Source organism: Lampetra planeri, chromosome 8 (assembly GCF_965212315.1).
Source record: "Lampetra planeri chromosome 8, kcLamPlan1.2.h2, whole genome shotgun sequence".
NCBI lineage: Eukaryota > Metazoa > Chordata > Hyperoartia > Petromyzontiformes > Petromyzontidae > Lampetra > Lampetra planeri.
In genome coordinates this window covers 642,824-669,740 of record NC_136114.1, presented here as the reverse complement: position 1 = coordinate 669,740, position 26,917 = coordinate 642,824, and the positions used below count along the sequence as shown (strand labels likewise).

Here is a 26,917-nt window from a genome sequence, read left to right as displayed (position 1 = left end):
GGACTTGCTGTGTGCTAGACATTTCCACGCAATAAGCAACTTCGTTGAGCTTTCATTTGTGGCCAGATCGCTTCTGAAAAAGAGTGATACAGCTCAGTGGGCCTTACCTGGTAAAATAAAAATAGTGTATAGTGTTTTGTTGTTACAATGTCAGCCAATTAACACACGGTTGTAGGTGGGCGTATTTTGGGAGCGTAGATGCATGTGCTTGCCTGGCTTTGGCAAGCATGCACTTTATCTTGTCTACGTTGCGCTGCCGGGCCTCCAGCTCCCGTGTGCTCGGGGGTTCATCTTGTTCCGGGGTCTCGTCCCTCGTCGGCGTCTCCGTCGTCCCAGGACTCCACGGCTGCCAACACAGAGTGGTTATACTGAGGGCATGCATTGCAGCACAGCAATGCAGTGCATGCAATATATTACATACACGTTAAGTAACAAAACCAGGACTTGCCAAAATCCTGGTCATCGAAGTTTTCCAGAGTACTGGATCGGGGCAATTATAGCAATTGGAATGGAAAACGTTTATACGTTTCGATATGTTTTTTTACGTAGCCAAAAAAGCATACGCTTCATGGATATAAACCAAATGGCAGTGGAGACTAAAATGTAATAAGAGGATTTCTCAGACATTTACACGATCACAAGTATTGGAATACTGGACACATCAAATATTGTATCTTGTTTTTCCCTGTCGGAAAAAGCACAAAATGCTCCTTAGAACAATAATTTTTCTCATCATTAATGCAATTTTCACTATAAAGTGACCGTATTAGTTCAGGGCCATTGTGCAAATGACCAATGTTTTTGTTTTACAGACAACTGAATGTAATTATGGTTAGTCACAAAGGTTAGTGGTGTCGAGGAAAAATGAAAGATGAAAGAGTGCAAGGTTTGATCAGCAACAAGATGGAAGGGTGCTGCTGCTGGATCAACTAAACAATTTTAATTTAAACTATAAATGTAACTACATTTTTTTTTATTTTACCATGTAAGGCCTACTGAACTAACACATTCCTGCGGAGGGAGCTGGTAGTAACGTTGGGTTGCTCGGTTAATGGCCAGGGTCAACGGCGGCGTGGTGTATTCCGCAAATATGCCCGACTGTGAGGGCGGGCACAAGCCGGCGTGAGTAGGTTAAACGTTGATACAGGTAGGAACAACAGGTTCCATACTGCATACCAGGGATTGTCTGTCGTGCATCGGAATGCAGCTCACCCATGCCCCCCCCCACCGACCGCCGAGCAGGGCCAGGATTGGTTGAGGATGTCGGGGAGGGTGGGGGAAGGTAAACACGCCCAATCATCCAACTTCCCCCCCCCCAAACGCCGAGCGGGCCGCCATTGGTAGAGGTGGGGTGTAAACACACCCACTCATGCAATCCCCTCCCCACCGAACATCGAGCAACGCCGCGATTGGTTGATGATGTCGGGGAGGGTGGGGGGAAGGATAAACATGCCCACTCATCCAACTGTCCATCCCCCCCCGAACGCCGTGCTGTCCAACCAAGTGTTAAGGGCACCACGGGGTGAGCAGCCCCTCCCCACCCAGCCCCACCCCCCACCCAGCCCCACCCTCTCCACCCAGCCCCTCCCCACCCTCCCCACTCAGCCCCTCCCCACCCTCCCCTCCCCACCAAGCCCCACCCTCCGCACCCAGCCCCTCCCTCCCCACCCAGCTCCTCCCTGCACGACGGACGGACAAAATAATCCCCTGTGGGCTGGTGTAACCAGGAGGTTACTACCAGTATATATCTCTTTTTCAGAAGCGACCTAGCCACAAAGCGGCTCATCGCGTTTAAATTTAAAGCAGCCAAATAGTCTAAACGCATGTTTCTAAACGTGGAGGTAAAAACCGGAGGGCCGGAGAAAAATCCACGCAACCAAAGAGATAACATGCAAACTCCAAAACATACAGGCATCACGGGTTGGGATCGAACCCACGGCCTCCTATATACCAGGTGAGGTAGTGAACATCTCGCCACCGTGGTGAGATGTTTAAATAGCACAAAAATGTTGAGAGCTGGCAATGACAGGCTGAGGGTTTTACGCTGTCGGAATGCTGAAAGGTGAAATCCGCAGCCTCCAGCTCGGCACGCAGCCGAGCTATTTCCTGCGCAGGGGTCTCGACTGCTGTGGCATCAGATGCCCTCACTGCCTGTTCCAGCGCACTGATATCCATGTCGTCCCTTTGCTTTCCTCGAACCTGCAAACATCAAGGGTCACTAAACATGTCACAGTCCTACCGTCACATGCCACCCTTATTACTTTTAATGACATAACGTCTCTTTGAGCTGTGCATGTAATTGTACTTAACGTTCAAACCTGAATCATATAAACATGTTGCCATTAAAACCGTTAACCAATGACTTTTGTTATTCTATTTCAATGAACGAATACATTATTAGTTGTAAAATATATAAATGTGTCATTAAAACCCGCCACCACCCGACACAGCCAATTAGTTAGATTTGTCACGTAAAACAAAACATGCCAATGAGTTACTAGTTCAGCACACCGGTGTGTTGGCGAGTAAACCAACAGCATTTACAATTCGAGTACGACATTCTGCCGATAATTACAACCAGCCTCATCAGGCGACAGCCAGAATTGTGGAGCAATCTTCCTGTTTCGGCCTTAAATAGAGGGATAAATATGATGTCGTCACTTGTGTGCTAATCAGGTGCGAAGCCCAGGGCTGGTGGGGGTAATGTAATCATATACATCACAATAGATATTGATTATTAGTTCGGTTATTCACAGTTAATCATTTGCAAGAGTAGGCCATTGTGTGCCAGTATCATGGTGCAGATTTGACAAATTTAAAATATTACTTGCAAATGACTCAATACATAACAATCGTCGCCTCCTACTGTCAGAATAATGCCCGCTTGCAGGCCGGTGCTGAGTCGCCTTCTGCCCAATAGTGGTGGATGCCACTGCAAGTGCCCTTCGAATGCTTGACATGAAATGTGACACGCAAGGCACCTTGAGTTGCCAAGACATTTAAAAGCGCCATATAAATGCAAAGGTTATTATTTAATGCCGACCGTAATTCATGGCAAAGCACCAAATCACAACGGGACAAGTGGTAACATCCCTAAGTTGTTCAGGATAATGAAAATTAAAGTACCATACATTGACAAAAATATATTTGACTTTCCCCCCCTGTTTGTAAAATATGCAGTTGTTCACCTTGGGGACACCGAGGGACTCTGGCCTCTGAGGAGTTTTGCATCCAATGACAGCCGTCCGTTCCATAGACACCGATCTCATTGGTGGGTTTGGGGGATTTCCTGCACTCCAATCCACGGTGGCAGACCGTTTGGGTATCCTAAGCCTGTCTTTTCTGACTTGCTCATTTGGTACAGACATGTTTAGAGCATTTATCTCAGCCTCAAGGCTGGGGTCCGTGGACAGAGATTTTCTACGGTTCTTCTGCACAATCTGCTGATGCAACCTAATCCTTTCCAGTTGCTCTTCCGCACTCATCTTATTGCTTCTGGAGGAACCTACAATAGCTCCAGTGTCCGAGACACTTTTAGGCCTCTCCTGTAAAAAAATAAAACATTTTAATTAAATACAATTATAGCAAAGAAACATTCAAATAACTTACATCTGCGTCATGTCCACACAGGAATCGCATGGATCGCGTTAATTTAAAACGACCTTATTTGATATATCACTTTAGAAAAGCAAAAGTATTTCAAAACCATAATTTTCCCAACATTAAAAAAAGTGCAGTAGTTACGTAGTATTATTGGGTGATGCACAGGCTTGAAATTACATTTTCCTACAACCCAAAGAATGGAAACTTAATAAGGGAAAGACATCAGCGATTCTCTTACAAGTGGGATTGTCAGAAAACAAGTATGCATACCTGTCAACCCATACGATTTGCTGGTATTATTGTACAGGAAAATGTAGTTTTCAGGTCCATACGGCGTACAGCCATTTCAATACGGGCACATTGTTTTTGGTCTATTTGGTTGTATTTCTACCTTGTGATGGGACTTTGTAGGATGAACGTTGAGATTTATAAGGGCACAGGGTGACCAATAAGGTCTGAATTGGTCTGTAATAAAGTAGGCACTGATAAGGGGTTGACAGGTATAAGTATGTATGTATGTTGAACTTCTTTTGCACTGTGGGTAGCCAACTGTGCTCATCGAAGGTGCGGGGTATGGGCAACAAAGGGAAGCCAAACAAAAATGCAAACATAAACGTGGCTCCAAAAACGTCAACATATTTTCAGGCTCAAAACAAAATTCAATAGGGGCACGTATTGGATCAAGTTCATGAATATCCATTTCAAATAAAACCCTCAGGGACAACTGGTACCAGCACAGATCAAGAATACCTCACCCACCACCAGTTATCAAGTCTGCAGCTTCAACGCTTCGGAGATCTCTAGGTTATGCTTCGGGTAATGTGTTGTCAGGAAAGGGAGTGTTCCGTGATAAGAAGTTGCTGATGGTGAAGGTTGTGAGTTTTTTTTTCTTCCATATGTACAATAGCATTGAAATTAATTTAAAAAGTCCAAATTCACCGGTATATTCCTCTAAATTCTACATTTAAAAGAGGGGAGAAAATGTGTTCAAACAGTAAACCACTGAGAATATTGATGCCACGATGTTATAGATGTAACGTATGTAGCTAAATTATATCATAGTTACAGTTTGCACATTAAATATAAATTACCCAGAGGTAAATTGTTGTAATGAAAATTTCTTAACCTAATAAATCAACCACCGTGACAATTTTAATGGTGAGGCCAGTTTGGCTGGAAAATACAACGGCAACCATCTGTGGTGTTCACCTCTAGACCAGTGTAGACAAATGTAAGTTATCTGTATTAAAATATTTGTATTCCAGTCTACTTTACACACTGAAAACAATCGGAGGTGTCAAATCATTTTTAGTACTCTTGAATTCTTCAGACCGTGTTTTGACCACAAGTTGTTTCTGTCACTGTTAAGACTAAAATAGGGAGCTTCCTTACACCAGTACATAACTGTTTTTCTGGCACCTCCTGCTGGATATTATATATTTGCACGGTTATTTTATTATTTGCGTGTTACATGTTTTACGCCCGTCAAATACCTCGTTTGTTCGTTGTGCATTATTCGTGAAGGACCCTGAACGTGTTCTCTGCAACATTTCATGTTTTTGCTTTTTGTTTCTGTTGTTATTGCTGCGCTCACGCACCGAGGACCTCCCTTGTAAAATAGCTGGGCAACTGGCTAAATGGGATTATCCATTGTGTCAAATCAAATAAACTCTACATTAATGTAAAATTTTCAAGTTTCACGTTGAGCATCATCATTATTTAAAATCGCCCTCTGTAGGTGGCTTTTGTTGCTGAGAGTAAAACCCAAGTCGGTGTGATACAGGGCTTTTGTGCTCACATCAAGCCAGTTTCAGAGGCGACAGCAGCCCCACTTTATCTTTGAACTTCATCCCGAACCAGCGCCAGAAACCTAAAAGCATTTGACTGGTGGAGGACCCACCCGCGCCCCACTGCCTTATATCACGTGTCCCCTAGCGTAGAATACTCAGTGATGTGTGAGCAAAGCAAAAAGATCCAGGGACACGCAGCGACCTGCACGTAGAACATAATCCCGTGACACCACAGTAATGAGTCAAGAACCAAAAAAGGACCACCGTAGGACCTAGTTTTTGAGGGCAAGAAGGAAGTGGAGCAGAGTGGTGGCTGCTTCTTAAAACTGGAATTAACGTGGTAGTGGTGCCCTGTTTAATTCATTCAGCGGCTGCCACCCAAATCCATGTTAAAGGGAAAACAAGAAGGTGCTGGAAAAAACCAAGGATCAAGAGTAAACAACGTAATAAATCAAATTACAGAGGAGTACATTTAACTACTCATGGTCTAAATCTTGACTGAAAGCTTTCGTGACTGCAGGAATTCATATTCTTTGAGTCTTTCGTTAAAGTCACGTAGATAGGTTCTACGTGACTTTACCAAAACACCCACAAAATACTAGTGGTCCATCACAACAGAAAGGACTGTGCTGCCAAACAGACCTTCCTGGGATACCAAGAGTGTCCAAGCGATAATGCCTGGCATAGACATGGGGGAGCTCCACATTTCAGGTCAATGGAACCTCAGCCCCCCAGCCCTAGTGGCCCAAGACTCAGTCATGCCGTGAGTGTAATGAGAAGCACAATATGCCAGGCAGCCAAGGATGTATTCTCGAAACCTAGCTGCAATACGCTCTCTTTGGTAGCCGGTTCACTTCACTTGCCCCCTGGCTGACAAAGCGAATAAATGGTTGGACTTCTGCTAAGCAGATGAACGCTTCAGATAAAAAGATCCCGAACAAGCTCCACACCTGTGGAAAGTGACGTGCGTATGGGAATGAAAGGGCACCGGGGAAGAAGGGATTTGTTTCTTTATAGATTCACATGAAAATCAGCAATAAACATTATTCATCATATGAAGCCATGGTGGCTCGCAAAGTGAATTTTAAACCAAATGTAATTCCAGGCAGAAACCGCAGAACATATAGGAGGTCTCTCCTACCTAAATGATTGAAAAGGATGAGTCAAAATGTCTGACGAGTCAAGCAATCTGTCGTGGATTTTGGAATGTAAGGCCGACATTCTCAATGGACCTGACCTTAAAGCCTAATCTGGAGAAGCCCTTTGCGGAAATTTCCCAACAGAAAGCTGGCAACTGAGGCAAAAAATCCGTGACTCAGGCTGCATCGCATATACCACTGGTGAAATGCCACTGGCAGGGCTTTAGGAGCAGATCCTTGACTGCAACATCCAAGCTGAGGCGGCAGAACCAGCGCTGCTCAACAACCATGCAGTCAGACCCAAAGGCTGAATGGATGTCTTGGCACCATATGCCCTGCTGGGGCAGGTTGGGCCACCTCATCAGGGGCCAAGGGTGAGCAACAAGCAGAGCTAGGCCTTATGAGATCGAGGACATTCGGACCAATCTGGATGCGATGAAGATCAGGTGGAGCCCTGCCCCCAACCACCTTCTCCAGCACCTCGGGGAGTATGGACAACGAAGGTAACACGGACGCCAAATTCGAGGTCCCAGTGGGAGTGTATCTGTGGCAAAACATGCTTGGCCTGCCAGAAGTAGAATGCAAATTGGGTTAATTTAGCATTGTCTGGTGATGCGAACTAGTCCATTGATGGCTTGCCGAACCTGGTGACAACCCGACCAAAACTGTGGCGATGTAAGGCCCATTCGGCTGGGTCCAGTCATTTCAGGCAGGTGTTGGAGTCTCAAGTCGACCCCAACACCCTGGCTGCCCGTGCTGTCACCACATCTCTCCTCCACCCATCATCCACAATCCTGCAACCCTCTGGGAAGTCCTGCGAATCGAAGAAAACGGTCACTTTCCCACTCATCAGGATCTCAATTACATCCCTCATCATCGCTTGAAGTCAAGCAAGCCCTTTTGGACCCATGCGCTTAACCTTCATCAATGCGAGTTCAACCCCGATGAACCTTGAGAGCTGAATGGAGCTCAAAATAACTTACAAACACCTTGTGAACGACTCAATGCAGAAGATCCCTGGGTTTGATCTTCCACAAAGCTCATGGTCCACCCTAAACCGCATCAACTGCACAATCCATGGCAGATGTGGGTACCTGATGCACAAATTGAAAATTAAAAACTCTCCAGTAGTGTGCGGCTATGGTCATCCAGAACAGAGACCGTACAACGTATCACAACGCAATTCCTGATCCACAAATACGAAGGAGACATTACAGCGATGATAGTCCCCTGCTCCTGAAGCGGTTATCTGGCTTGACCACCTAAAAGTATAATTTTGTAGTTATCGCTCTGTATTTACATCAGCAGCCGTACAGAAGAAGTACACTTGCCTTGCCGACCAGAACATAGGCTTAGAGAGATACCGTGCTGCTCGGTCCAGGGGAGAAGGCTGTAATGTATCACGTGGCATACATCACAAAGGCCAAGTGATTAGCACATAAAAGCATCATGTCGAGGAGATCCCTGCCTGTTGACCATTGCGACAGTGGTGGTATTGTCACAGTGCAGAAGAACAGCCTTGCCTGTGACATGATCAACCAACCAGGCTCAGGTCAGGTGAATGGTCCACAATTCAAACCCTGCCAGAAATAGCTCCCTAGTCAAATAAAATGGCATCGGTCTCAATTACCACGTCCTCCTTGAAGAACCCCATAGGCTTCCCTGCAGAAAAAAATGTTCTGCCTCGGTCCACTACTGGAGGTCCTGAACAGCATCGAGTGAGAGAGTGACAAAGTATCCTGTGAAACCCTCTACAGGGCCCCACTGGTCCAACAGACACCAATGAAGGGCCCGCATGTGAAGCCTAGCCCAGGGGATGACCTGTACAAAGGATGCCACGTGACCCAGAAGCACAATGAGCGACCTGGTAGAGCCGCCGTTGGCGACCAGCGACTTGGCCGCCCCTAAACGCAACTTTGCCATCTTGTCCTGGGTCATAAACGTTCGCTCCGAAACCATGCCCATCACTGCACCCATACCATGAGGAAACTAAGAGGGGAAAAGAGGACATTTTGCATCGTTGAGAAAAAAACGGAAGTAATGAAAAGCGTTCACCATGAGTCAAACCGAACGAAGCAAAGCCTGCTTGGTGTCCACCTAGTATCAAAACGTCATCGAAATACTGGACGAAACACCATGACATACTCGGTACAACAACACGCGCAGTAATATCTTTCGGGTGGATGGGTGAAGGTGGCTAGCAAGTCCTAGCCAATACCTTCAGCTGGCAGGCTACGCCTGGTCGACATAGCCGCGGTGTAGCGGCCAAAAGCCCCACTCCCTTGGGACAACACGAAGTGTCCCAAGCTAAATATAGAACTCTCCTGTCTAGAAGAACGAAGTAAAAAATAATGCCTCATGCGCAAGCTCATGTAAACTTTACAGCGCTAGCACAAAAGCCTAAAGACGCTGAGGATTCTGAGTACGGGGGGACACGTGATACAGGGTCGGGTGGGGGAGGAGACCCCCACCCCTTCCCCTCCCGTCAAAAGGATTTCTATTTCTGGCGCTGGGTGAAGTTCCAAGATAACCTGGTGTGATAATTAAATCGATTTACGAAGTCTCCAAAATGAAAATTTTGGTCACATAAACATTACGCAAGCATTCAATTAGACTGTTGCAGTTTAAATTACATTATACTGTATATTACATTGGAATAAAACAAATGGAGGGTCTAATAATGCAGAGTATCTGAAGAAAAATGTAAGCCTTCAACTTAATATTTCATTCATAATTAATTTAGGCCACTTTAAGATTTAGCCCCAAAATGATCTGGCCAAATATGCGTCGTTAAGACTCTCCACCATCAACACAAACATATCTGACCAGATCATTATGTTGCCTAAACCAAAATCCATTATAAATCATATTGGCTAACAAAACCTATGTGTTAAACTTAAGTGTCTTATATATTAAAGCATTATGTTTTATGGATGCTCAACTAGGTTGCCACATTTTCCACTGTTGACCAAACCCAGATATATTTATCAGTCAGTTTATGTCTATCGAAACTGTGCAGTATAGTATAATTAAGTTCAACAAAATTCCACCGGATCTCGCTACGAATTCCTGTGACACGATCACAGGTACCAAGTCTCAAACTGCGTGGATCAGATGCAGGCAGGCAGCAACCCTACCGCTCGCGCTTACTCTGTCAATGCCAGAAGAGACGCCCATTTCCAGCACGTGTTTGTTGGCATTTTCTGCTGACCACGGCTGGCCGACAGCTTTGTGTCTCCTGGTGGGTTTCCACAAGTGAGCACTGCCGTGAAGAGCAGCAGGCACAGGCGGAGACGTTGACTCGGCATTCGTTTTTCCACCGTAACGGCTTTGACCTGGCATACCGCACATGTTGGCACCATAAAGAGTTCTACCGCTGTTCTGAAGGAGTCTTTGAGGTGGCGGCTCTGGGGCATGAGACTGGGGAGGCAGGATGTAGGATTGGAGTGGCACGTGAGCCATGTGGGCTGGGGACGTGTTGATGCTTTGGAGCGGGGTGGTGATGCTCTCGCTGAGAGAGTCTCCTGGAGAGAGTGACCCCACTGGACTACAACTGGAAGAGTGCGAAGGCAGAGAGGTCATTTTCCGGAACTGAAACAAATCACATGCACAGTTTTGGTGTCAGAAAATGAATATTTGCCTGTTTATACAACACATTGTTTATGACATTTTGTTAAGTAAATATTTAACTTTAAAGCATTTGTATACCTGTATTTGTACAGAAAGTCACCTGCGTATATTACGTATACAGTCCTGTATTGCTCTGTTCCAATGGCACTTCTCACGAAGCCACAAAGGTTATTGTCATACAATGTATTCAGATAATTCCAACATGTTTAAATGATCTTGCAATGAGAGTGTAATTAGGCTTATAGTGTCATGGGGCCTTTTTTGCCAGTATCAAAGTATGAAAATATAAGAATAGGTTTCAACCTTTCTGGAAATACAACAGGAGATATTAAAATGTTCAAACACCAAATATAAACCTTTGGCAAAGAATCAAATATGCATTAACCACACGTACTTGAGGTGAAATTGCAAAAACAGGCTCTTGATAATATAATATACGCATTGTCTTTGGCAACTGATGAGCCTACATCAGAGACAGGCTTCTTTATGGCCTAGTCTCACTAGTATCAAACCAGAGAACACTAAAGGCAAACAGTACAAAGACAATGCACGCATCAGAGCATTTATAGCTCGGGGTGAGCAGCTATATCATTGGATGACAATAATCTTAAAACCTGTTGTATTGCCAGAAATGGTAAAACCTATTATTATTTTTAGGCCTATAGTAATATGTATAGGCATGTACAAAGTATATACAAACCACAACACACTCAAATTGAACACAAAGGCTTTCATGACCAATATTCCGATTCACAATGGATTTGTTTGTTTGGGTCACATTGTGTCATAAACCCTCCTCCACCTCCCAAAGCCAATTAATAAAGTTGTCGCATGAACAAATCTGCCAATTTATTATTACTGCTGTGGCACCCTACCGGTGGTGCGTTGGAGAGCGATCTCATGTCGTACCCATTACAATGTTGTGACATTGCCCTCCAACGCTATTGCTGGCGCTGCTGAAGCAGTCATAAATTGGCGCGTTTGTTCATCGTGACAACCTCATTAATTGCTCGCGTCAGGTGATGGAGGGTTTATGACGCACTTTAAATACGAGATCTCAACGCACTTATCATCAAATCTGTTGCCAAGGCATTTGGCAGTCTTCCAAAATATAAAGCAGGCCAGAGTTTGCATGTGATGGAGTAAACCCGATTGGAATACGTGAACTGATTATGCATCACATTACACATTGGATGTTCATTATCTTCAACTATAAATTAGTCAATAGTTATGCTATTGCCTGAAGTTCTTGTAAACCACTGCCAAACCTATCTTCTTTTTCTACCCTGTATGTTAACGTCGGTCTCCCTTGGAGGGGAATAATCAATGTGTTCTCAAGTAGTACAAAAGAAACAAGGATATTCTGATTGTAAAGCATAAGATGCCCAAACACACCACATTAAAGCATGTTGACCAATGTTGTGTAATAGAGCACTTTGCAAGGCTATGACGTGCATCTGTAACACACACAAAAGGATTCGTACTCAAGCAGTTGGAGAGTGCTCACTACGTGTCACTGGCACAGCAAACATTGGTAATGGTGTTCACCAAATATCCTGATGCAGGACACCCTGAAAGGGAGTCTTCAGACTCAGCGTGGCACTCCCGGAAAAGTAATTATTACACGATTTCACAACTTTATATTTCAACTCCCAACCTTCCCATATTGAGATGGCTGTGTCAGTTACAACACCATCCATCCAGCCAACTTACAATTCTCGTTCAGGAACTGTTTTTGCTATGGATTAAAGCTATGGATTAAGCGAAGTGTTTTTCCCCGGCATTCCATACCTGTTGGACATGTTGGGGAGTAGAAGGAAGTGAAGGCATTCTGCCTCGCTGCAGCAGAGGGTTTGAAGGTCTTTCCTTGTCCTCTGTCCTCCCTAATAAATAGTTATCTGTGTGTAACACAGTTGTAAGCTTTAAATTGTAGTGTTTAAAGTACAAACACACATTGCTTTATGGTTTACTATACATATAAACATATTCGTGTGTATACGGTAAAACCTCGGCTAGCCACGGACAGATTTCGCATTTAGATGAGTTGGCTAAATATGTAGTTATATATGAAGTTTACGCACACCAATTTTATCACATGATGACATCGCAGTGTGCAGCTGTACTGTGCCACTGCTAAGAGGCAAAACCAGACCGTTTCAACATTCTAGATTTGAAGCTTTCGTGACTGCAAGGATTCATACTCTTAGTTCTTTTGGTAAAGTCACGTAGGTAAAAAATGAAATTTTAATTAATTAAAAAAACAATAAAATCACGACGTTTCGGAGGCAACACAAGCTTCCGTCTTCAGGTTAAACTGTCACAGCAAAATATCTGTATTTTTTTTTTGCTGTGACAGTTTCACCTGAAGACTGAAGCTTGTGTTGCCTCCGAAACGTCGTGATTTTATTGTTTTGATCTTTTTATTAATTTTAATTTTTTTTACCTACGTGACTTCACCGAAAGAACTAAGAGTACGTTTCAACATTGACATTTAAGCTGTCTATGTCGCATTTTTTTTTCAATATGCGTTTTTATTTTTACGTTGACCCTTGTGTCTCTGATGTCAGGGACAGACTCACAAATTCCCGGCTATTGCAGATCACAAACGATGATGACTACGTTTCACCGTATTTGAACACATACAATACAATATCAGAATCAGACTCTTTTAAACTGGGGAAAGTATCCGATAAGCTATGAAGCTCTTTTTTCACAGATGTCCAGGATGGACAGGTCAGCAAGTCACAACAACAAATAATATGTAACAGCATTGGCGATACCATATTATATAACTAAAGTCAGTGACAATGCGCACTGGTGTGAAATTACCTGTCTCGGTCTCGGTCTCTGTCTCGCTTGCTTGCAAGCCTCCCATAACATCCTGGATCCTCCACAATTCCCTTTCAATGTGTGCTTGCTGCCGTTCAACTGCTTCTGACTAGTAAGGATCGAAAGCACATCGAGGGCACGCAAACACCGTAGTAGAAAAACACAGGTTACTCAACAAATGTGCCCTCGCACAATTACGAGATCACGAAAAACTAAAGTTAGTTATGATTTATCAATACCTCAATAGTCAAAAGATAAATGTGTTCTGCTGTTGCATGTTTAACACAGTTTCCGCTGTAGAACTAGTCACCGATCATAACGAATGTGTGTTGACACTCTGGGTAAAGTTGCAGATGTTAGCACGAGCAATATATATATACTTTAATATCACTTTGTAGACAACTGCCGCTCTTCAAGGCGAAGGAAAAAGAGAAAAAAGTTGCAAAATTGTTGATGCGATTAAACCAACTGAAGCCACACATATACTGTATGTGCGATCACAAGCTAACAGCTTTCTTCATCATCATCATCAGTGAAGCTCCATCCACAGCTGGACAAAGGCTGTCCCACGTATTTGCCATCCCACGAGGACCTGCGGTATACAACTATCCATCCAACTCCCGCACAAGAGCTGATCTCATCGCTCCATCTCTGTGGTGGTCATCCTCTCGGCCACGTTCCTTTTCTTGGGCTGCCACCCAGCAAAAGTTCCACTATGGTTACCGAGGGGAATCAGGCCCCCATGTGACCATAGGGCTGCTTCAAGATTCTTCGTCAACATATATGCACCTGTCTTATTGGAGGCATTCTGTGCTTGTGAAGGCAGGTTTGTGTTTTAACCTTTCCAATGTTGAACCAGATCAAGCCCACCTATTTGCAACATAATTTCTGGGAAGAGTCGTTGTCGTGGTCCATCACGGGTCATGTGGGGGCTTCTAAATCTGGACTACGGAAGTGCAGCCTCAATACCACAACACAGAAATTGGCCTTTGCTGTTACTCAATCCACCTATAATGCTGAGTTTCATTGAGTACGATGATGGAATCAGGGAACGATCTGTTAATTCATCAATTCAAATATATTCCTACACTGACAACACATGCGTCAACACATATGATTGCTGTATTTAGAAAGTATGCAAATCATATGCCAATTTTACATTTGGGATAATAGATTTGAACAAAACTGTACAAATGAGTCGTAAATTAAAAATAATAAACAATAGAAACGATGTGGTAAAAACAATACAAAAAGGAATACATTTGTATTGAGCAACTTCCGCGACACGTCGTGTAGAGGGTACTCTTCTTTATTTCAAATACGGGCACAACACAGGCCAACTCTATTTTCCTCCTTTTCCGAGTACAACACTTAGATGTTAGCGTCCCTACAGGCTACACACATGGTCGATCATCCGGCGTGGTTCCACCCATCCACTCCCGGCCACTCCCTGGCTGACGGCATGCTGGTGAGGGTGGTGGAACTCAACAGGAGATCTACCACGTGGCCGGATGACGGAAAGCAGTGACGCAGTCCGGACCCAAGACTCCACACACCGACCACGAGTCCTCCTCCGCCTCCGCTTATATTGCCACAGGCACGGCTCGGCTCCGCCTCTGGCCACACCCTTTTGTGGAACCTTCCCGCAGGTTCCCGGAGTATCTCGGCCAGACCCGCCCCTTACATTTGGCCCAGATACCGCTCCCTTTGGGATTGGATGATGTTTTAGTGATGCCTGTACCCGTGCTTCCCTTTTCCAACCAGCAGGTGTCATCATGTCATTACACATTCTTGAACCGAGTAACAATTCTGGAGTATGATTCATTGCAAGTCTATTTCGAAGTGGCTTATCATGTGGAAATGTATAGCAGCCAAATAATCTAAATGCATGCTTCTAATTCAGCCACACGACCCACTGGATTTTCTGCATGGTTCAGTGACATTAGCCTTCCCAAAATAATAGGACCTGAATGTGGCACATCAGAAAGCTTTGTTTAATATAATATCCAAAACACATAAGTCAAATTATAGTACGGCATTACCTTCTTTTTCTGTGCAACGTTATTTACACTGAGCTGTTAAAATCCCTAAAATGATTAAAATATTGGTTAAATAAGGTCATCTGGTATTGTACTCAATGCAATTTTTTGCTCAAAATAGCTTTAAATTATAGTGGACGTGTGGTAATTATAAAAATTAGAGATTATCAGTATTGAAATATAACGAGTGTAAGGAACGGATTGTACCTGGCTGCGTTGTAAACCCTCCAGATCATTTTGCAACCGGGCACTGATAGCGATCAATTCCCGCTCCAGCCTGTTGCCGTCAGCCCACGTCTTTTCCACATCCTGCACACACACACAACGTGGTGTAAACATAGACAGGTGTGCATCTTCATCGAGGAGGGAGTAAAAACGAAGGCAGGTGTAAGATGGAATAAAAATAAAAATTTGATGGCTCATACCATGGCCCATCAGGGGCACAGCTCTACAGTTGCTCGCATCGTATCTCTCTGAAAGAAGGTCATAATAACATCAAGGTTGGCAGGATCCCAACCCATGCCATGACGTACACTGCATGTGTCCCTCATGGACCCGTGCTGGGCCCTTTTCCTTTTCGAGTCGATATCTCCCCAAAAATGTATGAAAAACAAGAATAGGTGTTTTACCCTATACATCTCCCCAATTGGTCGTCTCATCAATAGTCACGGCATAAACTACAAAAATCTACACCGACGACACTCAATTATACTCTCCACCTTAACTGCTTAGGGCCCACTCAACCATTAAAATTGTACCTCAACCTTACAGCACCGGTTTTGTTTACATCACCGACAAAACCCCGATGGCAGTGACTCACCACATCGTCACTCCCACAAAAACTGCTCATCGTTGGATCCACCATCGATCTCTCAAATAAGTTTAAAAAATCCTCAGCATTACCTTGGAATCACCATTCTCACTCAACAAACCACATCATCCACACAATAAAGGCATTGTGGTGACCATCGCAGGGCCTGGTGGCACATCCGCCCCAATGTCGACTACAGTCAGCAAAACACTCCAGCTTGTGCCTATAGTCGGAAATTGTGTTGATGTATTGCAACCCTGTCTTTACTACGACATCAGACTAAACACCACAACAAACTACAATGGCCTTAAAACAACCTATCATGCTCAATTCTGGGGTATTAGGTGCACCTGCAACCTCACAATCCTCCAACCAGGATCTGACCTACCAGGGAAGATCCTGGTCCTCCTTTAATTAGATCCAGACACTCCATGGAAGATGTAGACACTTTCTCCACAAATGGAAAATTAATGAGAGTCCAGTTCGTGACTGTGGTGGTGTGACATATCAGACCTATGCAACATATTGTGAACAACTGCCCAATCGGATAATTTAACGGCAATCCGAAACAAATCCATGTGGCTACTCCTGAAACAGTCAAATGGATATCATATATCAACATCAGAAGAACAAGAAAAAGCTCTCTCAAGGTGTTCCCCCCCGTACCTCTCCATCCTTCTCACTCCACTGACCACAGCAAACTGCTGCGTCCTGCAGAGCACATATAGTAAACTGGTCTTCGCACCCAGAACCAGGGCTAATTGCTGAGCGTAATTTCCCAGTAGCTGCACCAGTAGCCATATGAAATTCTCCTGACTGTACATACGCAGCATCTAAGCACCATCTACCTTCAAGTGACAGCTCATGGCTTTCTCACCTGTTCAGACTATCAACTGTTCAGGCTCTCACCTGTCCAGGCTGTCATAGAAAAGGTATTTTAGCTCTGGCTCCATGCCTCCAGAGTTCTCGATTGAACAATTTGTCCAATTTGTTTGCTGTTGTATTCATATTTATTATAAAAATGTCTCTTGTCCAAAAGATAGTGTTATTAACAACAGAATACACACTGGGGGAGACCACCAGAACTTCTTCCTGGCGTCACGAGGAAAATTTCTGGGTTCAATGCCATCATGTGTTTGACCTAAATGCACATGTGCTGCTCACTTTATTGCACACATGCTGCCCAATGGCAGCACATGGCATCGAAAGAAATTTCAAATGGTTGGTGGCATGGGCCTGAAATCCAGTGCTTTGTAAATTAGGTTGATGTATTATGGAGACTTTATCAGGCCTTCCCCCGCACTTCGGATTAGCACAGTTAGCGAGATCCCGTGAAAAAAAATCTGATTCAGAAAATGTATTTATATTGGAGGAATCCGATGACCTATACAGCTCTTTTTCATAGATATCCAGTAGGAAATAAATTCAACATACGTACATATCAAGCTCTGTGAAACTACAAACCTGCTGTGATGCAAGGCAGCCAGGAGATGTCAGTAACAATAATAACAATTAGTTTTCATCGAGCACCCTTCCCACCAGGACATCTCAGAGCCCTTTACACGTGATAAAAATGTAATCAAGTGAAAGCATACATTTTAAGAATGGGTTAAAATAGCTTAAAAGATGTGCGGTAAAATAAATCACATATATGTTAGTTACTTGTAAGCATGGCATATCTGGTTGCCTCACACATTCAAAACCCTAACTCTTAAAAAATATACGTGCACACCCGTCATGAAAACCGGTCCCAAGACTCAATGAAGATTTCTAGATCAAAATAATAATAATAACAATGTATAAATAACTGTTTATCGAAAGTGAATGCCGTTTAAACGGAATAATATGAAGATGAACACTGTTACAATGTTGCGCATTCGGTGTTCACGAAAAGTTATTGAAGTGAGAAAATTGTATCCAGTTGAACACAAACACAAGTTTAATGGGAACTTGCATCAAGACATTGCTGTTACACACGCTGTCATCTTGGCGATGAATCAAAAGGGAGATCGCTGCCTTGAATGTAATTATTTCAAACGAGCCATAAGAATCTCTCTTTTATGTTACTATTTTGAAACATACAAATACAGTAACCTACAAGCAATGCAGTGACGCACAGTGCTTCGCCATACATACACAAACGAGCAATGGTAGGCCTAATCCAGGAGTGTAAATTCCACGTTCCTATGGCAGGAATCTGTCTCAGCATAGGACAACTGCTAATGGCTTCCCACAAGGACGCATTTTATCCACGGCAGGGAAATGATTGGAGAAATTGAACCAGAACGAGCATTTCAACTAAAAACCTTTCAGCTGTGCATCAGGTGCTCTAGGTTCACAGTAACAACAACGACAACAGCAACAACGACAACAGCAACGATGACAACAACGACAACAATAACGACAAGAACGACAAAAACAATGACGACGACAAAAACAACGACGACAACAACAACAACGACGACAATAACAACGACGACAACAAAGAAAACAACGACCACAATGATAACAACAACGACAACAACAACGAACGGGTGGACACACCTGCAGGGAACAATAAGGGTGCTCGCATGCATTACAAAGCAGTCACGCGTTGTGTGCAGGGCCTAATACAAAGCAGGATTGCACCAGTGTTGGAGCTATACGAGTTGTATTCACGCGTAAAGTAAACAGCAAACATTTGTTGATGATGAAAAAGTACCACCAATCGTGTCGTTCCTTCTATGCATGGTGTGTGTTTTTTAAGATGCGGAAAACGCAATGCTCGTTTGACCTACCGAAGTGGTGCAGGATATCTCTGCTCGGATGGAGACGAGTCGCTGCTGCAGGTCGTGCTGCTGCTGTTGAAGGTGAGGGTCTGGAGGCTGAGACTGGCCCCGCAGCTGCACGGACTGCCTGTGCAAGCTCACCAGCAAGTCCTCGAGATGCTCCTGATGGACACAATTGCAGTGTCTCTTGAATGCTAAACGTTCACATTGTATGGTGTTCTGCACAATATTACTCCGAGGCACGTAACAGACACACGGTTATGTGGCGATGGATCATAATTACGATATTTTATGAAGAAAGATAAAGTACAACAGCTTATTGTACCTGTACCTAACTTTTTTTTGGCGCCTCTTGATCTCATTATATTTGCACTGATCTTGTTTTATTTGCGTGCATTTCGCTTTTACGACTAAGTACCTCCTCGATTGTTGTGCATTAACATGATGTTTTTGTCTTTCTTTTGTTCCCGTGTTTATGCTCCACGGATCTCCCATGTAAAAATAGATGGGCAACTGGCTAAAGTGAACCATCCGTATAACAGATTAAAACAAACTCGAAACTCTAGCGGCACATTTAGATTAACATGTACTGGGCCAAAATGTCACGCAATTGTATCATAATGCAAACAAATGCTGTTGCCAGGGCACCTTTATCTTGAATATTGCATCATTATTTTACTACACTTGGCCTTTTAAAGTTCTGCTCCAGGCATAGCAAGCGATCTGAAATCATTCGTACGGAACAAAACACATTCACAAATTAACCAAGAAAACTCGAGATTTTTGGATCCTTTACTCATTCCTCTAGACAATATATTAGAGATGAATTTGCTAAGCGCATTGTGAGGTCTACATCTTCAAAAGTGCCACGTAAATGTGTTGTGCAGTAGACTCACGCGGAGACGAGGAACACTAGAAGGGCTGTTGTCGTTTATTAAAACACTGTCACACTCCACATCCTACACTCACACAGTGTAGGTGCACTCTATCTCGGTCCTTCACTCCGGACACTGAGTACTATTCGGGTCCTACCCTAGGCTACCCTCTGGGCTCTCTCACTCGTCTGCCCGGAGCGGGGGTTCAGCCAACACCGCTCCGCGACTAGGAGAGAGAGTACCTCTTCCAGCCGACCCTTTACTGAATACTACGGGACCATATCCCTGGCTATCCCCTTGGCTCTCCCACTCATCTGCCCAGAGCGACGGTTCAGCCAACACTGCTCTGCGACAAGGAGACCCTCTTCCAGCCAATCCTTACCTTGGCTCCCCACGACGACCCCGCCTTCGTCACGGGTCCCCCTTAAGAACCCCTTGGGTGGCTCCTCCCCCCAGCTCGGCCCCGCCCATGTTCCCGAAGGTGCTCTCCGAAGCCCTAACGCAACCCGTGATGTTATGTCAACCTTGACTGTCAACCCGCTCGCACCTCCTTCTGTTTGCCCCCTCATTGGTTACTCACAATACTCCTCTACAAATGTGTGAAGTTGTTGTAATGTCAATACCTTTTCCTGGCGTAGTTGCTGCAACCTCTGAGTCTGTCGCTGTGCCTTTGTATGCTCCTCGCACAGCTTACTGAGCATCGACTGATGGGCGTGGATATATCAACCACAAAACATACAAAAGACAAACAACATTACCCATTCAATATTTACAGATGCTTCACTGGCAATCGCCTTATATTGCTAAAACTCGTGCACGTGAAATTTAAATAAAAAACATTGCTAAATTATATCTATATGGAAACAAAACAATGGCATTGTAAAATTGAATACATTTATAATGCTGAGTCAATAGAAACACAGGAACGCAGTAAGATTCGTAACGCAAAGTTGTGGCCGTCTTATAAATGGTCAGGCATCACGTGGCATGGGGACGAGGAAGGACGAAGCATGGAGCAGTGACAACAACAAAGTGTTCTTCACGAGAGGAAACTCCTGCATTCACTGTGGCAGAGCCGTGAATGCTGAACAAGGTGCATTTTCACCCATTGATATTGCACCACCTACAATAAAGTATGGGCAGTAAACGGCAGATAAATCCCAATTACACTCAACATTATTTTACTCTTCTCCTTTTACCTTTACCCAGAATGTGCTAAACAGCCCACATCCTCACTCTCCTAACCCCACACTCAGCCCACTTCCTCACTTTACCACAAGGCTGAACAATATGTCCATGTGTGGCAAAACCAGACTAGTACAGGGCATGAGGTGTAAAGACATTGTAATTAACAGGTTGTCTATTCATTTCAAATGCCCACTATGTGATAAAAAGACAATAGGCCCAACAGATATGCCAACGATGTGTTACAAAGCATTAAAATCCTTTCCAATATTATTACATTGGGACACAATTTGAAAAAAGGTCAAAGAGTTGACAGTTGAATTTGTGTGAAATGTATCAGATGCTGACGTGACTTGAATGGTATGACTAGACAGCTGTTGACCTAGAACTAGTCAATAGCCTCAATTGAGCAAAGACTGATACAGGCAGCCCTTGCTTAGCACTCGAGATGCATTCCTGAATAAGTGAGCGCTAACTGAATCCGCACTAAAAGGGGTCGTAATAACCATTGTATATATGGGGAAGCGTTCCCGATAGCGTTGTCTTTCGTATGGGCATTATGAGGGCTTCATTGCGGAAATCCTCCTCCTGTTTTGGTCTTAACAGGGATAAATGTGATGTTGTCACTTGTGAGCCAATCAAGTGTGAAGACCAGAGGAGGGATTCACGTATTTATATAAATTACAATAGATATCCATTCTTGGTTGGGTTATTCACAGTTAAATCAACATACATAATGCATGTACATTATGCATGTATATTGTCCTTTTTGGGTCCAAAAATTGCAATACCTGGCATTGGCTGCTCACGACCCATTTATATTTACACGATCTAACCCAAAAAATACACCTCTATTTTAGATATTGGTCGCGAAAGCCTACTACGTGTTAAACTGAGGATGTAGGAGCTGCTGCTGTCTTCCCAGTCCGGGTCTTTCTCAGAAAAGTGCTCCAGGACATCCGTGGTGATTTTAATGATGCCCTCCATCCACACTTCTGTGGTGAGGATTCTTATAGATGGAGCCTGAAACTCTTGAGTGTTCTCACTTGGCTATGACATTTTTTTTGAAATGTAAACCGAGGCATGAATCGTGATAATCGAATCGCGGGGAGTGGTGGGGTCTGGTTGGCTCAGAGCCATGCGTCGCTCTCATTAGCTGAGTGAATGATGGGGGTGGCTACGTTTCCTAAGCCAGCGCTGCAGCGTGTTCTCACTCATAAGTGCTTTATAGATGTTTTGATTTTTTTTACTTTTTGTTTGTAAAATAAATGTCTCCAGGACAAAGAGCGATATAACGAATCGGCGTTCTACGGCATCGTGCTAAGCGAGGTCTGTCTATAGCCATTAATTATAAGGCCACCATAAATGCAGTATATACCCTATATATATGTGATTATACATTCTTGTGCTGTCCGCCTCGTATTATTTAACTGATCTTCTTTAAAAAAGACTCTCGTGATTATATGTCATTGGTAAATACAATGTAAATGACACCTTACATCTGTGTCATACTCTTCAATCGCGGACGAGCTGTAATTCTTTTTATCTTGATGCACCAGCTATGAACACACACACAATGAAAACCAAACACACAATTACAAACAGTACACATTCAACTCAGTTTGCCAGACCAACGTTTTGAATTCAGTATTTTGTCCAGTGGGTGCTCATTAACAATGTTGTGACCATTGCTGATTAATCACAGCTGCGTGGCACTGTCTCTCTGTAAACTTTTTTGAGGAATATATCTCCTGCGTCAGACATCGCTAGGAGCAGACGCATGCACATCCCAAATCCTGGCATACATTCATAGGAACACCTGCTCAGGCACCTTATGGCAAACTATAGGGCAACTCGTCCTACAGACCGGGTTGTCACCCCCTTCGAATCAATCCACCTTCTATCAACCATTCTCCCATGACTGGTTCGTTCACCATTGGCTGCTCCTCATCCTGTTGGCCAATGTCAACCCTCACCAGACACTTTTCACTACTCACCACCTGACATTGTCACCAGATACCCATCACTTACCTAACACCACTGCCATTCGCCCACTAGATACTCACCTGACATCTGGCACTGTATCAAACACCACTCACCAGACAGACATCTCATCGCTCCCACGACACCCACTCACCAGTCATCCACTAGACCCTCACCACACACCAAACACCACACCACGAGGCAAGTACTCACCGGTTACTACTCTGCTGACACTCATCAGACACAACTACTCTCCTAAAATTCAGCAGACACCCACGCCCTATCCCCACTCACTTGACACTCGCCAGGCACTAGTAGTGGGCGTAATCAATTAATGTAGTTCTTATTTGTGATTATATTCAGCAAATCCCCAGTAATTTGTTGTACTATTTAGTGTTTTACCAGGTACGGCCCACTGAACTTTCTATTTTTCAGAAGCGATCTGGCCACAAATGATAGCTCAACGAAGTGGCTTATCGTGTGGAAATCTATAGCAGCCAAATACTCTAAACGTGTGATGTTGATTCTAAATGTGGAGGGGAAAACCGGAGGACCTGGAGAAAAATTCACTTGACCATGCAGAGAATACGCAAACTCCAAATATACAGCAGGCGTACGAGTCGGGATCGAACCCACGAGCTTCTGTATACCAGGCGAGGGAGTTAACACCTCACCACCGTGGCGCTGATTCATCACTAAACGATCGTTATTCTAACCTCAGTCAAGCAAGCATGCCACTAATTTAATCCCTCACTTGAGACTGACATCTATCATTCACTAACATAGTAATTCTCTCTTTTGCACACTCTTTCCTCATTCTGTCACTCATGTCTCAACTACTTACTCCCTCATTGTTACTCAATCATCTCATTGTTACTCAACCCACTCATTCGTTCACTCAATCCTCTCACTTTCAGTCTTTCCTCATTTACCATCATTTGCACACGTTGTGGTCTGGCGAAAATCAACGCATTTCATTTTGCAATGCACATAAGCTCTTTCGGGTGCAGGTGTCGAATTTCATAACACTTATAAGCATAATTGTGAAGATGTTTTTTTCCCTCTCGAATTGAGCTAAAACTTTGCAATTAGATCACTGAGTATTAGTAGGAATGTAGAAGTCACGTGAATAATCGTCAGGTCCATTTTATTCCAATTTTAAAATTAGAAGTAAAACTCCAAGCTATTGCTTAGCCACAATGTGAGGCAACCATTGATAAATGAATAACTGATAATAAAATAATAGATGCACACAAACCATTATAAATTATTCGTGTTTCAATTGTATACTGTTATCACTTACTTGACAAGCAAATCATTGGCCACAAAAAAGTGTTAACATCATTATTTATTTATTTAATCTAAATTTTATAAGTTTCTGAATGCGAACGTGCCTGTTGTCTGTGTGTAATTGCTATGTTAGGTGACCTGTAGACAAAGCTCCAGCTTTCTCCTTGCAATCAGAGGGGGTGGGGGTGGGGGCGCTCTGGGTGTTTCTGCCTTGGAATAAATGGACGTATTGGCGGTCCACCGGTGCAGCATAACACACCGGGGTCCTCATAAAACATTATGACGATGTCGCTGTTGCCCCTTGAGTGAGCTGCAGACTCTCCATCAAAAGTTGCCTTAGATTCAGCAGCTTGCTTTCCAATTCTAACGTGTGACACGAAGTCATAATCTTTTGATGCCCCCGTCCGCCAAGAAATGATTCCAGAAATTAATCTTGGAACCCTCCAAATCTAGGGCACGAGGAGTCAAATCTGCCTTTGGTACACGGAGCCAGCCAATCGTCATCAGGCTGGGAGCTGCTATATGGTAATAGACTGTGAAGCTTCGTTCTAGATTTGAAGTTGTCGTGACTGCAAGGGTCCATACTCTTTGTTTTTTTCGGTAAAGTCACATAGGTAAAAAATAAAATAAAATAAATTGAATCACGACGTTTCGGAGGCAACACAAGCTTCCGTCTTCAGGTGGCACCGTCACAGCAAAATTACTGTATCAAGTGGAGAGAACCCTAAGAGACACGAGACTATATAAAGGTTAAGGGGGGGGGTGGAGGAGCCAGGATGGATCCTGAAACTCTGATCAAAATCATCACGTTGCCATACATAGCAGGCGTTACCAAAAAGATTTTCAAAATTCTAAACAAACACAAGATCCAGGTCCGGTTCAATACAGTGCACAAAATCAGGGATCTGATCCCATCCGTGAAGGATGTCATTCCTGACTTGCAGTGCCCCGGTGTTTACAAATTGCTATTTCGGAGAGACGAAACGACATATTTCCGACCGAATTCGTGAGCACAAATCAGATTTGAAACACGGCAGAAACAATTCTTCGGCCGTAGCTGATCATTGTTTCAACACAGCGGGTTCCCATGATATAGTTTTCTCCGATACCAAAGTACTCTTTAAACCTCCCGGATACTACCAGAGATTTGTCCATGAAGCCATCCAGATATACAAACATAGACACAACTTCACCGGAGAGGATGGTTTCAAATTGAGCAATCATTGAAAAGATGTAACCAACCAAGTCAAACTTTAGCTGCCTTATAATTGTACAGCCATTCATATTTCTTCCAGTTTTCTATTTCCAGCTTGATTAGCCCCATTTGTTAACCAAATTAACCAAAGTTAAACTTTAGCAGCCTTATAGTTTACTGCAGTAAACTGCAAGGCAACCAGTTTGTCAGCTTAAATACTGCCTCTTGTTTAGTTGTCCCCCCTTTTTTAACCACTTACCATCACCTGCACACAGCGCCTTCCCCTAACCCCCTGCAGCATAACAAAAGGAGGCTTAATTTAACCCTCCCCCTCGGCCCATCCAATTTTGCTGTGACGGTGCCACCTGAAGACGGAAGCTTGTGTTGCCTCCGAAACGTCGTGATTTAATTTATTTTTATTTCATTTTACTTTTTACCTACGTGACTTTACCTATAAAACCAAAGAGTGTGAAGCTTCGTGTTTAGCTGCTGATAACATTGTTTTCCGACTGCTTATAGATCACGAGAACTGATTTTGACGCACCACCACCCCGCAATATTTTCTTACCTGGGTTGCGAATTGTGGGGAAATAAATAATTATAGCGGAAAAATTTTTTATTTTGTATCATTATACCGCCAATACGTTCATATGGGGAAATTATAAATGTAACAGGCATGGCCACATGGACCACAGCTTCTCACGCAGGCCCACCGGCCATCCAGCACCTCTCAACAAGCCCAAGGACACTCTCTTACGACTTCCTGTGCCAGCTGTGATGTATGTTCTAGGCAGCCTATTTTTGCGAGGGTGCACAATTTTTGGTTTTTTAATGCACATAAGCTCCCAGAATTTCGCTGGATAAGGTCGTGGAAAAAACATTTTCCTTCCACATCCACCAATGACGGGCTTCGACTGATACCAAATCTGTACATGTGTGTGGTGATACAAGCTGGGGTAAGGATCGTGTGCCAGCGTGTAGTGATTGGCTGTGTGTGTTGGTGACGCGCGCTGACGGTGAAGGATCATGGGTCAGCGCGGGGTCATGGGTTGTGAGGCAGTGATTGGCTGGGTATCGGTGACGCGCGCTGACAGCGAAGGGATCGTGTGGAAGCGCGTGGGGATTGGTCAACTAAGGGGGTGCTCACGTCGCGGTCCGCATACGCTCCGTCTCCCGGGAGGGGAGGCTATATAAGGCGGTGCGCGCAGGCGCACAGGGAGTTGGTGACCAGTGAAGACAGAAGACGGAGGAGGAAGAGATAGGGCCCTGAGGCATCTAGTCCCGCTGTCCTTGTGAGGACCGGGGCCCTGTGTGGCCCAGAGGCGGGACCTTGGGACCCGGGGCCGAACGTCTGTGTGAGGGCCGGCCCGCGGGACCCAGAGGTCGAGACCCACGCCCAAGCTGGGGTGGGTCTGTAGCGCCACGGACGCTACAGGGCTGGAGTGCCCGGGAGTGTGTACCGTGAGCTGTAGTAACCACCAGTGTCAGGTGGAGTGTGTAGCGTGAGCTGTAGTAACCACCAGTGTCAGGTGGAGTGTGTACCGTGAGCTGTAGTAACCACCAGTGTCAGGTGGAGTGTGTAGTGTGAGAAATAGTGACCACACGTGTTATTGTGGAAGACAAGTGAAAATAAAGTGTGCTACCCGTCAAGTGGTTTCCCGCCGTCATTCCGAATACTTCACATGTAGCTTGAAACATGTGGATTTGGATACGTTTTGTTCAAATTGGGACATACAATAAAATTAGTTTAAATGTGGTTGAGTTGAGTTAATAACAACGT

General features: G+C 44.2%; 2 protein-coding genes across 2 annotated transcripts; both read right to left on the bottom strand.

Moving 5' to 3' along the window:
• Positions 1 to 82: 82 nt before the first annotated feature.
• LOC144720471 (uncharacterized) lies at positions 83 to 10,117 on the bottom strand. The gene is made up of 4 exons (XM_078597274.1): positions 9,683 to 10,117; positions 3,189 to 3,545; positions 2,044 to 2,199; positions 83 to 346 (listed from the first exon to the last, which is right to left on the bottom strand). The coding sequence occupies exons 1-4, from the start codon at positions 10,112 to 10,114 to the stop codon at positions 143 to 145; spliced, it is 1,149 nt and encodes a 382-aa protein (XP_078453400.1). The 5' UTR covers positions 10,115 to 10,117; the 3' UTR covers positions 83 to 142.
• A 957-nt stretch (positions 10,118 to 11,074) lies between these two features.
• Positions 11,075 to 22,236, bottom strand: LOC144720438 (pleckstrin homology domain-containing family A member 5-like). The gene is made up of 6 exons (XM_078597240.1): positions 22,169 to 22,236; positions 20,108 to 20,188; positions 18,619 to 18,771; positions 15,238 to 15,339; positions 12,992 to 13,100; positions 11,075 to 11,118 (listed from the first exon to the last, which is right to left on the bottom strand). Exons 2-6 carry the CDS (start codon positions 20,183 to 20,185, stop codon positions 11,075 to 11,077), a joined length of 486 nt encoding a protein of 161 aa, XP_078453366.1. The 5' UTR covers positions 20,186 to 20,188; positions 22,169 to 22,236.
• Between the last annotated feature and the right edge of the window lie 4,681 nt (positions 22,237 to 26,917).